The 13,336-nt window shown below is 39.3% G+C and overlaps 1 protein-coding gene across 5 annotated transcripts; it reads left to right on the forward strand.

The window, feature by feature from the left end:
- The first annotated feature begins 3,634 nt into the window (after positions 1 to 3,634).
- Positions 3,635 to 13,077, forward strand: LOC105058515 (uncharacterized). Of its 5 annotated transcripts, none has more exons than XM_073251841.1 (7): positions 3,637 to 4,009; positions 5,138 to 6,001; positions 7,245 to 7,330; positions 8,851 to 8,985; positions 10,031 to 10,649; positions 10,879 to 10,991; positions 12,459 to 13,077. In XM_073251841.1, the coding sequence occupies exons 1-5, from the start codon at positions 3,647 to 3,649 to the stop codon at positions 10,173 to 10,175; spliced, it is 1,593 nt and encodes a 530-aa protein (XP_073107942.1). In that variant the 5' UTR covers positions 3,637 to 3,646; the 3' UTR covers positions 10,176 to 10,649; positions 10,879 to 10,991; positions 12,459 to 13,077. The 5 variants fall into 5 exon arrangements, with proteins under 5 accessions (XP_010939802.2, XP_073107942.1, XP_010939787.2 ...); XM_010941485.4 differs by having other exon boundaries at positions 10,929 to 10,991; XM_010941473.4 differs by having other exon boundaries at positions 10,879 to 12,888.
- Positions 13,078 to 13,336: the final 259 nt, after the last annotated feature.

Raw genomic sequence — 13,336 nt, forward strand, 5'->3', positions numbered from 1 at the left:
TGATCGAGATGAAATTTCAGTATGTTGTTTATAACAGCAAGCTCTACAAAGTGAATGGTTCAATTCACTGTGAAACCTTCTCTTATGTAACTCGTCTTTCCAACTCTGATTGAAAGGTGATTTCAAGTCTGATCGAGATGAAATTTCAGTATGTTGTTTATAACAGCAAGCTCTACAAAGTGAATGGTTCAGTTCACTGTGAAACCTTCTCTTATGTAACTCGTTTATATCTAGTTTGATGAGATCTATCTCATTTTCTTCTTATATTCCTCTGTAGTATCGATGTATTTTACTAAGATGAGTATTGTATATTGATTGGAGAGCTTTTAGTATGCTAGAGAGAAACTTTGCTATACCTATTATTTGATGATAGTGAAAGTTTGATCTGAACTTCGATCCTATGATTTTTACGTCCACATTTGAGGATTTTCTACATAAATCTGATGTTCTTGTACTCAACTTGATTTATATTTTTGCTAGATTTGATATTATTGAGTTATTGTCTGTTTTAATTAGTACATGAGAGCTAAAATTTATTTTAAGTATAATTATGTTTAGCACCTTTGGGGGAGGACCGCCCCATCTAGGGAGCCTAGCCGATGACTTGCATCTCCGAGTAGGAGAACTCTGCCCTGACTCATCCGGTGACAGTGGAGGAGGTGAGGGGGGCCCTCTGATCCCTCGAGGAGGATAAAGCCTAGGATCCGATGGTTTTCCTCCTCTTTTTTTTTTTTTTTGCAGATACTGGTCGATTGTTTAGGAGGAGGTTATGGAGACGATTCAGTTGATTTTTGAGTGTAGGGGTATTCCAATGGAGTGGAAGAAGACTCTGATCACTCTCATTCTGAAGTGGCCTAATGTGTCACTTTCGAGCTACTTTAGATCGATCAGTCTCTGCACCCCTCTTTACAAGTGTGTGCTAGAATCTTGGTCAGCCATCTGAAGCTGATCATGCCTTGCCTGATCAGTCCAGAGCAGAGTGCCTTCGTTGGTGGACGGTCCATCACCGACAATATTCTGCTAGCACAAGAGTTTATGCATGACCTCCAGCATGCCCCTGGTCATTGCAGTCTGATGACGATCAAGCTGAATATGAAACGGACGTACGATCGGATGAGCTAACCCTTTCTCCAACAGACTCTTCAGGAGTTGGGCTTTTCAGAGCAGTGGATGGGTTGGATCATGGATTGTGTAGAGTCTCTGAGCTTTGCCATCCTAATCAATGGCACCCCGACGGAGTTTTTTCACTCTTCTATTGGTCTTCGCCAAGGTTGCCCTCTATCCCTCTAGTTGTTCATTTTGTGCGCTGACACTTTGTCCCAAGCATTAAGGGCTGTTGTTCGGGGGTTGAGGCTGGAGCTTTACTGGCCTGCCTTTGGTGCCTAGCCGCTCTCGCACCTTCTTTCTGCAGATGATTGTCTCCTCATCGATTGAGCTTCGGCTCAGAATGCAGAGTGTTTTGCCCTATTGTCAAGGCATATTGTCGATCGTTTGGATAGGTGGTGAACTTTTAGAAGTCCTCGATCATCTTCAACCCTCGGATGAACATCCAGATAAAATAAATGGTTCGAATGAGACTTGGGATCTAGGAGCAAACTGAGATGCTGACCTATCTTGGCATTCCAATCACGGAGAGGCAGCTCTGGAGAGCCGAGTGTAGACCCATGGAGCAGCAGATCCAGGAGTACCTTGAGGGATGGCAAGCCTCTACCCTCTCTTTGATGGGCAGATTGATCCTTGTGAGCTCAGTTTCGAGTTCTCTCCCAGTTTATCTCTTGGCAAATACGATTGTGCCGATTTCTTTCCTTAGAGAGCTGGAGCACTGATTTCAGGACTTCCTCTGGGGCTCGGGGCACGATCATCATGGGATATACCTTCTGGCCTGGGAGGTGGTTTGCCAACAGGTGAGGGATGGTGGGCTAGGGATCTAGTCCCTCTTAGTCAGGAGGGAGGTCTTGATCGTCAGACATGCTGTCAAATTTTTTATTCAGTCGGATTGTCTTTGGAGTAGGGTGATAAGGGCACGATATGGAGAGTGGAGCCAGGAGTCCCTGATCCAGGCAGCTCGTGGTTGCTCTTTCATTTGGAAGGAGATCTGTGCTCCGAGGCCTAGTGTGATGGATGAGGTCTGCTGGTTGACATAGCCACTCGATTGATATGACTCTTGATGCTTGGATCTCGAGACTGCCCCTCTCATTGGCCGACATTTGTTAGTAGCGAGGCGACCGCTCGGGGTGAGTCTGCGACTTGATGTCTGAGGATGGTAGGAGTTGGCGAGTCCAAGAGATCTACCGCCTATTCGGAGGTCTGCTTGCTGATCGGATTCTTGCCACTCCGATCCCGATTCTTTCCTGCAGAGATGTGAGGGTTTAGGATCGGTCTTACTGTCTGAAGATCTCCTTACATGACCTGACCTAGATGTATAGACTGATGGTAGTTGGAGGATTGATGCACCTGGATCTGGAGAGCGACTGCCCACCCCAATGAGGCTCTTCCTTTGGAAGCTTGTCTGGGATCGCCTACCGACGTGCACTCTTCTCAAACGGAGGAGCATGGACATTTCGATCTCCTGTCCGATGTGTGGGCTCGAAGAGGAGTCGATTGAGCATGCCGTCCTACGCTATCCACGAGCAAAACTGATTTGGAGATAGGCTGGTATCTACCCCTGGGAGTCGAGTAGGGACTCGTGGCTGGAGTCTTTCCTGAGCACGATCCGTTAGAGTAGGACTGAGGGGGATCACTCCTATGGTAGATAGATGATTTATATAGCTTATCAGATCTAACTTTCTAGGAACTACTTTGTCTTCGAGAGTGAGGTGGCTTCTTCACATAGGGTACTTGAGAGAGTTTTGTGCCTCGCTATAGAGTACCTTCGATTCGATGCTACCACTGGTCCCCTTGATACCCCTGACTGCTGAGACTCTCATGCTACTCCTGCAGTGCCCCGGTGGGCCTTATTTATTTTTGGGAACCCCCTCCCTCAGGATGTATCATGGTGAACTTTGATGATAGTGTCAGAGGGAGCAGAGGTTGAGTTGGTTTTGTCATCCACGGTCCTGATGCTCGGTTGCTTGCGATTGGAGGGTTCCATCTCTATGAGCCCTCAGTCTCGAGAGTGGAGCTTCATACTACTTGGGCTGGCATCAATTTTGCTGTACAGAAGCTTTGTGCGAAGAGGATCTTCATTGAGGACGACTCTGCTACCGTCATTATCTGGATCCAGGATAGCTCGGAGTAGCAGGAGACTTATCCATTGATTCGTGATATTTGGACTTTCTTTCATCATTATGTCGCATCGTCCATTCGGCACATCTATCGGGAGGCGAATAGTACAGCAAATTGAATTGCTATCTTTGTGGTAGAGCATACGGAGAATTGGATTTAGAGGTCAGAGGATGTCTGCCCGTCAGATTTATAAAATATTTTGTATTTTAATCATTTGGGTTGCTCTTGCACCGTAATGGGAAGACTAGTCGTTTGTAAATAAAAAAAAAAAAAAATCCGGATATGGCCGAGTGAAGTGACAAGCCCATTCTACCAAAAAAAAAAAAAAAACATCACTTCATACGTGGAGGTCTGCTGGTGAGCCACGTCACTACTTTTCTTTAGTGTCGCTCACTGTTTCGCGTTGCTCGGTCTCCATAGGATGCGCTCTCTCACTCTCTTCCATGTTCTCGGACGCCGATTGCCGGCCACGATGGTACTTCGAGCGAGAGAGCTCCAGCGCCTTCAAGTCCTCCTCCCCGAGGCCTTTGGATCGCTTTCCAGGGGCGGAGGCAACGCGAAGGCCGGCGGCGGAAGGAGGCTGCTGAGCGCTGGGAACACTGCCGGCGAGGAGTTCGCAGGCAAGAGCGCCTACGAGGTGCTCGGGGTCTCGGAGACCAGCTCGTTCGCCGAGATCAAGGCCTCGTTCCGGAGGCTTGCCAAAGAGACCCACCCAGATGTCTCGCCGTCGCCAGATGACTCCGCCGCCTCCCAGAGGTTCCTCCAGATCCTCGCCGCTTATGAGGTACGAAGTTGCCATTTCTATGAGATGCTTGGTATGTTGATCTGAATCGGGTGCGAATTTAATATCTTTGACGTTTTGCCGAATTTTATATGTATCTGTTATGGATTCGTCGAGATCAATATATTTAGGGGAATTCGATCGCTGTGGACTGTCGGTAGTAATTAAGGTTATGGTTCGAATGACTCGAATCTCCCAAGGAGATAAAAATTGGATTTTTTTATTGAAAAAAAGATAATCAACTCTTAGGTTAAAACTGGAAGGGAATTGGTGGATTTGACAAGTTAAAAGTTCTTATGAATTTGTCAAGATTATGGTGTATAGGTTGACGACTTTTGGTATTATAAGGTCCTGTGTGCTGGTAGCAGTAAGCTTAGTATTTGAGTTACTCAATTCATTCAGACATTTTAGGTTGAGGATGAGTGACAGTTGGCGTGCTGCATCAAGGGTTGAGGTTTGTTTACCTGATGATTTGATGTCAATGTTGGTGGGTCTGATGATTGCAATCCTGTTTGCAACTCTTCATTATAGATTCTAGATTTAATCCCTGCTATCCAATCACTATTGTTTAAGGACTTCTCATCTCTGGTTATGTTGTATAGAATTAGTACTGGGCAGGTGAGCTGAATATGTAATGATGCATGGGACTCTAGATAAGTGATTTGGAGAATGATTGTTGGGTTTGTGAGGTGCACACGATGATGTGAAAAATTAGTGGGAGATTAAATGAAAGAAAGGAACTATTACCAACAATACCATCTTACACAAAATTTATCATCTTAGATGATGGGTCAATAGCATGGTGCTACTGAGAATAGTTAATAGCCAACTTGTAAACTGGTTAACCTAAACTCTGCAGATGTTCTACTGGAAAGTATAATGTTCTGTCACTAAATTTACAATATCTCATTATATTGGCCTAGATATATTTTTTTGATGTTAAATATGTTAGTTGGAGACTTACATGCTGGCATGTATATCTCCACAGGCATAAAATTCAGTGCTGTGCTAGCATAAGATTGAATTTTGCTAGAACAAACTAAATTAACATTTATTTCCTAAGAAACTTTTTAGATGTGCATCGGCTATAAACTTCTAATTCTTGTAATCTTTATTGTTATTCTACTGCAGATTCTTTCAGATTCTAAGAGAAGATCCCACTACGACAGCTATTTGTTTTCACAGAAAACAATACCTCATAAAGATCATGGACTTGGTTCGGCTGTTTATGCATACAATTCACCTGTAATATTGACAAAGCAAAATAATGTAGTGGAGTGGCTAAGGTGGTACAGACTTACAATTGATGATATTCTTATGCAGAAAAAGGTCGTGACAAGATCAGGTTACTTTGGTAAACTTGAGAGTGAACTTTATTCAGCAATTCGTACTGCATATTATGGCCCAATTATTGAGTCTATGGATCTTCTTCCTGACTGTTTTGAAGCTGAAGAGAGGTCTGCATATGAAACTTCTGAGTTGTTGCACTTGGTTTCAGGACGAGATCTTTTTGGAATTGTTAATATAGTTGATAAGATTCCTCGGTTGTCACATATCAGCCATGTAAAGCTAAATCCCTTTGATTCTGTGGCTTCTGGACTTTGTCAATATGTTACACATACTTCAATGGAAAAAGGTTGTGATTCTTTGAGAAGCGTTAATATCCATGAAGAAGATGTTAAACAGGACAGTAATTTTCAATCAGATGTTTACAAAGATCTTGAATTGCATATCTATGGAAGAGCGGTCGCTTTTGCAAATAGGAGCCCTAAATGCAAATGCATTGGCACACAAACAATAGATTCTGAAGATCACATACATGTCTTTCTTACTTCAGATGAGGCTCAAGATGCCGTTTCATCTGGTTCAGCTGAATCGAAAATTCTCCTAGGCACAATAACTGGATTAGGAACCAGTGCAGAAGAAGGATCCTGTTCTGTTTATGATGGCAGTGGCACAAAAACTCATGTGATTATGAAACACAGAACTTTACTGGTCTGTAATTTATTTTACTTAAGGATTTATTAATATCATATTCGTTGTTATTTTAGGTGTAATTATGATTCTTTTTTAATCGAGTGCCATTATTTTCAACTTGCTGCAAGGGTTTCTTTACCTTACCTTACCTCGCTCTTCCTTTACTTATGAAATAGAAGATATTTTAAATTGGTCAAGTATTTTGCATATTTTTTAACTTTCATGATCAGAATACTTCATTTTCAAATGATTATCTTTTTCTTTTCATTGTGGCAGTTCTGTAAAGAAGTTAGAGGGGTGCATTTCTGTTTCCATTTTTCCAACATTATATTCGCCTCTCTGGTTCTTTTATGTTCACTATCCTGCGAACCTCTTGCAACTTGCAAGCATGCATAGACTTCGTTGTCCATCGTACTAGGCAACATGCATTTCATCTTCTTGGGTTAGGGGATAGAGCATGCTTCCTCATTATCTCCACTTTGTCCAGGCACAATGAGGAGAATGGAGAGGAAGTCTAAGAAGAATCATGCTTAAACAATTAAAAAATAGAAAGAAAGCATGCTTTTGCTTTTCATTAGTACAGATTGTGTACCGCTAAGGTGAGACCATGTAATTTTAAGCATAAAAGGGCTGTCTGGCTTATCTTCAGTTGCATGGGCCAGTTTGGACCTGGTTAACTCACCTTCCTCTTCTCTTTTATTCTCTTCTTCCTCTTCTATTTCTTTTTATTCTTTCTAGTTGTTCATCTATGGTAGTTTAGATTGCTTAATGTCTCTAGAATCCAAGAACTGCAACTTGAGACGAGAGTGAGAAAGATCTTGCTCTAGTGTGGGAGAAATTGAAATTTGTTGTCATTTGGTTGTCAGGTCATCTCTCTTCATCTTTGCATTGTCAGGTCACCTCTCTGAAATCTGAGCTTCCCAGCAATGTCAAATTTTTTTAAGGGGTAAAGATAGCAACCTTCATGTTTGACTGCCATGATTGTGTCTCCATGTTCTTAGAGCTGTAAGCTGTTGGGAATACACTTGCACATGTAATGTTCAAAAAGACCTGAAGTGTTTGAATGCCATCTAGAATTAAAATTTTAGTTAAAAAATTGACCGGTCAGCTTATAATCTGATACACAATAAGAGAACTAAAACAGTGTTTCTTTTAGAAAAAAGTAAAAGCATTCTTCAAGTTCCTAGATTGAATGGTTATATGTATCTATGGTTTTTCTGCTGCACATTCTGCAATTAGTAATACTATTGTCAACTCCCAGGTGAAGCACATGCACTGGTTTCGAGTTGGGGGTGAGGTCTCATCTTGTGAATGCCGGTGTAGTAGAGCATGCTTACCACCTAGCAAGTAAGTTGTTTTCTTCTCGTTTCCAGACTCTTTGTAAGATGATGGACCCTTTTATTGGCTTCTAGCTAACTTTAGTATTATCAAATCTTATGCATACCTCACCTTTATTTTTTGTCCATGCTGGCAGATTAAACATTTAGGCTTATGCTGTAGTTTCTTTAGCTAGCTGGGTACCTCACAGTCTTGTGGGCATTGTGGATGGCAAGGGATTCATGTATGGCAAAAAGATAAAAAAGTTGGCTTTAACATTTGCCACATGGTAAAGCATTGGATAACTGAGTGGAAATTGATGAGAAACTATTGGAGTCTTACATGATGGCTTTTTGCTAAAATAGATGCTGATAACTTGCAAGTGATGTCTTGAGGAGTTATGGGGCAATAGCCCATACTAGGCATCTTGAACCTTAATATTGGGCACATCTTGGTAATATGGGACCTGCTGGGTTACAGAGGTTTATCCTTAGAACTCCTCTTTTATAGTGCCTAATCCACTGGTCTGAGTCAAGGGAACCCTATAAGTCTGTCCTTTTTCTTGGGTATAATGTGTCATGGGCAGAAGTGGAAGGTGATGATGTAAGATGTTATTAGACTTCAATGCAGCAGGGGTGCAAGTGGAATGTGATTATGTAAATGTCAGGATTGGTCAATGGTAATATATTACTGATATATTTGAGCTAGTTTAAGCTACCCATGCCTTTTGACTTAAATGGCAATACATTAGTAATTTGGTCCTTTGGCTTGTAATTTATGCATTAACAAGCAGTTTCTTATATGCAACATTGTGTTCTTTCAACTTCATGTAGGCTTACCAGCTTCAGCAGAATCATGGATATTGCTTCCTAATTTGAATGGGTTTAAATTTCATTAACAGTCTTCATGGATGCCAACGGGTACAGATTATGTGTAGATTCCTTCTCATGCCAAATTGTGTTTGCCCCCACCTCAACATTGCAGGCTGTTGATGGTCGGCCAAGCCAAACATGAAATATTCTCAAACTTCTAACAAGTTATGACTTGGATTATCAAACCAACTCCATAGGTGCTACTGACTTCTTGGTCATGGAATCTTCTCATGATTTGCTATAGATGAAGTAATATCAATCAATAGAACTGTAAGAAATAATGCAATAAATTTGAATGGGGCTTGTAAATGTAATTTATAGGGAAATGAGGAGATCCTATTTTATAAAGCACATGATATCTGGTCGCTTAATTTGTTGCAAGAATGAGTCTAACTTCAATATAAGCAAGAATTGTTTTCGCAAAAATATGCATTAAAAAAGGGGAAAAAAAAAAACTCATAAGTTGTCCAAAAGCATTACAAAGCCATGGCAGCTTGGGTGTAAAACTGAGAGACTGGAGTAGACATAGGGGCCAGTGAGTCCAAAGTGCATGGGAAAATTTGCATACCATCATTAAATTACACTTGCTCTTAGGGACCGAATACTAGACATTTGATATGCACTATTTTTTCTTAAATTTAAAAAAGATGTCATGCCGTATGCATCTCTATTTTGCAGATATTGGCTGTTTGAGCCTCGTTGTAGCATGCATGACATTGGTGGCTGGTATGTTGAAACATTTGGTAGGGACAAGAAAGGAAGGACTGTGCCTTCCCAAAGGCAATGGGATGTTATGACTGATCATCCTGAAAAGTAAGTCTACCATGTGACTATGATGCCTGAAGCTTTAATCATCGTATTTTGCTGCTGTGATGGACATATCGTCATCTTCTGCTATACAAGCATGTTTTACCTTCAATTAAATTATTCTTTGTGTTTACACATTTCTTATTTATTGCACATCTAACTCATAACATTAGATGTTTATACAATGATCTCTGAATTAGGTCATATTTCTGAATCCAGCTTTTAGGGGTTTGACAAATCCAATACTTCATTATTGCGTTCAACAATTCAACAATGACACATGACAGAACATTGTAGACCATTATGACATACACTGGTTTCCTCCACAAAACTGTTCTCCAGTGGATCACCATCATGCATCATACATCCCTTATTTGTGCACTTCTGTCAAGCAGGCTATTAGGTTACTATGATACTATAGACCTAGACTTTACCAAGACTTTGACGAACGATTATCCTTTGCACTATGAACAAGACATTCTTTTCACTTTTGAACAGTGATATGGGTGTCTAACATGGCATGGAAAATTGACATGATTTCCATAACTTTGATGTAACAGAAGAGTTAAAAGTGGAACAGATGTGGATATCTAGATTTCTGATGATGCCTTTGCATTTCTTATATTATAGTATACATGTCAGTAATTGTGCAACAAATATCACCAGTATATTGACATCTAGAAAATCTCACGCAGCATGATCCCCCCACCTTTCTCTCTAACTGATTGACAAACAAACAAGGACACTTTCCATGATGACAAGTACTTACAAAACTAGAAGCAAATTCCATTCCTTGCATTATAAAACCATTCTTTAACTTGAACTAGGAGTAGTAGCTAGTTTTGTTTGCGTAGCTGGGTGCGACCATAATCTAGTCATAATTGGTAGGCAATGCTGCTTCGTATATATTAATTATGATTATGTCTTTAAATATTCTGGTTACCTGGCCAATTAAAAGTTCTTTATGAATATATTTAGATTAACTAAAATCTTGATGAGAAGTTTATATTTTCTTCTTCATATCACAGACTTTTAAGTATGTGAATTGCAGGAGATTGCATCCTGCCATGTATTTGCTGGCTCTGGCATACAGAACATTAGATCTTGAGGATGCAAAAAGAAGGAAACAAAGTTTTATGGATTTTGTGGAACCAAAATTTTATAGTATTCTTCATTGGTGTAAGAAGCTTTTATAATTTGATAAATCTGGATGTTTGGATGTTGGAAGAGGAGGAATTTTACTGACCTTCTGCTATCTTGAGACCATTTGACAGTATTCAGTATATCTCTTCAAAGGATGTGTCATCATCACCTTTATCATCTCTGGTACATGTCTTAACAGTACACCTGAAAGTAGCAAACAGTTGCAAAAGGATATAAAATAGTGGACCCTGCTATAATGCAACTTCTATAACTTTTCATTCTCATATGCATTGATGTTCGATGTGGTTTCAATGAATGGTGGGTCCAAGAATGGTCAGTTTTCCGGACAAGACAATCTTGCAGCTTCTATCTCTTGGTATTGTACAGAAGGCATATCCAGGTTTCGTATCTTAAAGATATCAATGAATACAACATGGACTCATCACCCTATGGAATTACAAAGAGGATCCAGTTTTCCAGCACGCAACATGTCCTACCACTACTCTTCTCGCATCAGACCAGCAAAGGTCCATAGCCTACTTCATTCTTCTCCCAGCAATAGTATTGCATAGATGGAATATGGGAATTAAGTTATCATTTATGTCATTTATATGATCCTATGCTTCAAAGGATCCAAAACATTTCAAAAAACCACCATTACAAAATATTTGCAAATCCAAAATAAGAAGTACATTTTGTTGTTACAGAAATAATACTTTTATTACTGTATGAATATATTTTGATTCCTTTTTGCAGGAACTACTTAAACCCTCACCTATTTCTCTGCGTGTTTGAACTCCTTCCAGGTCTAGGGGAGCAATGGAGGACCGCTCCTCAGTTACTTGAACTTCAACTGCATAACCAATAAGGTAGATGCCTTCACCCTCAGCTGGCATTTACTTGAGCTTGAGCTGTATTTACACTTATCCTTTTCAGGAATTTTAGAAAGTTTTTTTTTTTTTCCTTTTTTTTGTTCAGTTATCAGTTTAAATTTATATCCTCATAATGTATGGGCATCCTGGTGTATTAGATGTAAACAAATGGAAATTTGAAAAGTAATATTTGTCCATTTTCACTCAGTATCCAATTCAAATATGAAATCTCACCATCTAAATAAGATATCTTTGCTTTCCAAATGGATTAAAAAGAAAATTTTTTATTTTCTTGTGGAGGAGAAGGCTTTTTATTTTGCTATGCAAATTGGGCCACTATTCAGTGACTATACTGGTATGACTGCAGGTGTGGTCTTTATCATTTACTTGATAGTTGATACAGAAAGAAAGAAATATTTTAAGTAGATGAATTAAGTGAAAAATGTATTTTAGGTAGTTGAATTAAACATGAAATGAACGATCAATGTAAATTGTTGGATGCTTTACTGATCACAGCAAGAACATACATCACATTTTGCAGAGACTCTGGAAATTAACCCTTAATGTTCCCCATCCTTTCCTGAGCCTAATGGCCCAAGTCGGGTCCAATTCTAATGAAAATCAAGGAAGATATAGAACTTATATTAAAATCTATCATAAGCAAATTTCTGCAAACTAAAAATTTTCAAACAGGTCTCTGGTCTTCTGATACAAAATGTGAGCATGTTCAGTGATCCACAGGATTGCTGTTCTCAAGATCGAGCAAAATCACAACATATGAGGATTAGAGCATGTACCTTACATCAATGTAGCTGAATCATTCCCGAGGCCATAGCCGAAGCACGTAACTTACACCAACTATGCTAGATCTCCTTTTTTAATCATGGCCACCTGTGCATTACAAGAATCTGTTTATTTTCTACAAGCTCGTTGCATATAGAAACACAGAACTCTATCTCAGATTTGAAGTAAAAGAATTGATGTTCTACTTGTTCGTTTATAGTGTGCTATGCTTCAGTTTTTCTTTTAATCACTAACTCATTTTAATTTTAGAACTTACAATTTATGGTTGTTCTTATTATAATGTTCTTGTAGTAGATAGGCATTTAACGAAACAAAGCTTTCTCTTTCCTGAAGTTCCTTGAAGGAAAATTCCTAGACTAATATTCCAGGGTTATTTTTTTCATAATATGCTTTGCAAAACTCTTTCTATGACATAAATTTTACTTTTGACTACTTATCAATTATTAAATAGGATTTACTTCAAATCACCTCAGAGCTTTCTTCAAACCATTCCCATTGTAGGATTTGCATGCACCAGTGAGTTGCCAAAAGCTAGCTCTTTCTTGAAACTGTGATAGCTTCCATCTATTCATGGTTCAATTTCTAACAATACGAAATCTAGTAATTTCAGTACATACTTTGCCCAACTTACAATCTCAATAGTCAATCTAGTAATTTCAGCTTCCAATAGATACCATACCCAAGATTAAAAGGAAGAGATGTGCCTTCCACTTGCGAACGTCTGCTCTCCAATCAAAGGACAGAACTGACCCTGCTGAACTCCTTCCGATATACTTCATGTTGAACAGGGATGAATTTTTAAGTTCTGCAGGATTGTGTGTTGCGACCTTGGGGTGTTTTGGCTGTCTTTTTTAGGTGTTCTATTGTAACAGGCGATGCCCTGTCTTTGTTTTGTTTGCAGTTTCTTTTAGTAGCCGGTCTTCAGCTAGCTACTTTGACCCATTTCATCGTTTCTACGTAACAAGTGGTGGTAACCGTGGTAATCCCACCATTTTGCCCAAAAAATGATCAACTTATCTGTTTAATGCTCTCAATACTTCTGAGTTGCTGGGTTTATGGAAAACAAAGTCAATCTGAAAGTCAAAACTAATGATTAATGTGTCAACTCTAATGCATTTTTGAATGCCAACAGGGGATCAGTTCCTGATGTAACATAAGCATGTAAGACGAGCTTGCTGTTTCATTTTAAGCTATATTTTTCTAGATTATTAGGCAAAGGCTTTCTTTAGCTCTTTAAGCTAGTTGTACGGTGATAATTTTTTATTTATTTATTTAAAAATATCTCATTTTCTCTGATGGATTTGTGTTACTATTGATGTTATTTTGTATATGATTTCTTTTCTTTCTTTCTTTCTTTTTTTTTTTGGTTGAACATGCATATGATTCGTACTATATGGATCTAGTATGGAATGGATGTTTGTAAGTCACACTCAAGTAAGATATGGATGCCACGATCAGGCCAACTAAGAATTAAAAAAAAAAAAAAAAGATAAAAATATGGGAACTTTAAGTCGTCGGTATTCTCCTGTATGGTGACA

Source organism: Elaeis guineensis, chromosome 2 (assembly GCF_000442705.2).
Source record: "Elaeis guineensis isolate ETL-2024a chromosome 2, EG11, whole genome shotgun sequence".
Taxonomy (NCBI): Eukaryota; Viridiplantae; Streptophyta; class Magnoliopsida; order Arecales; family Arecaceae; genus Elaeis; species Elaeis guineensis.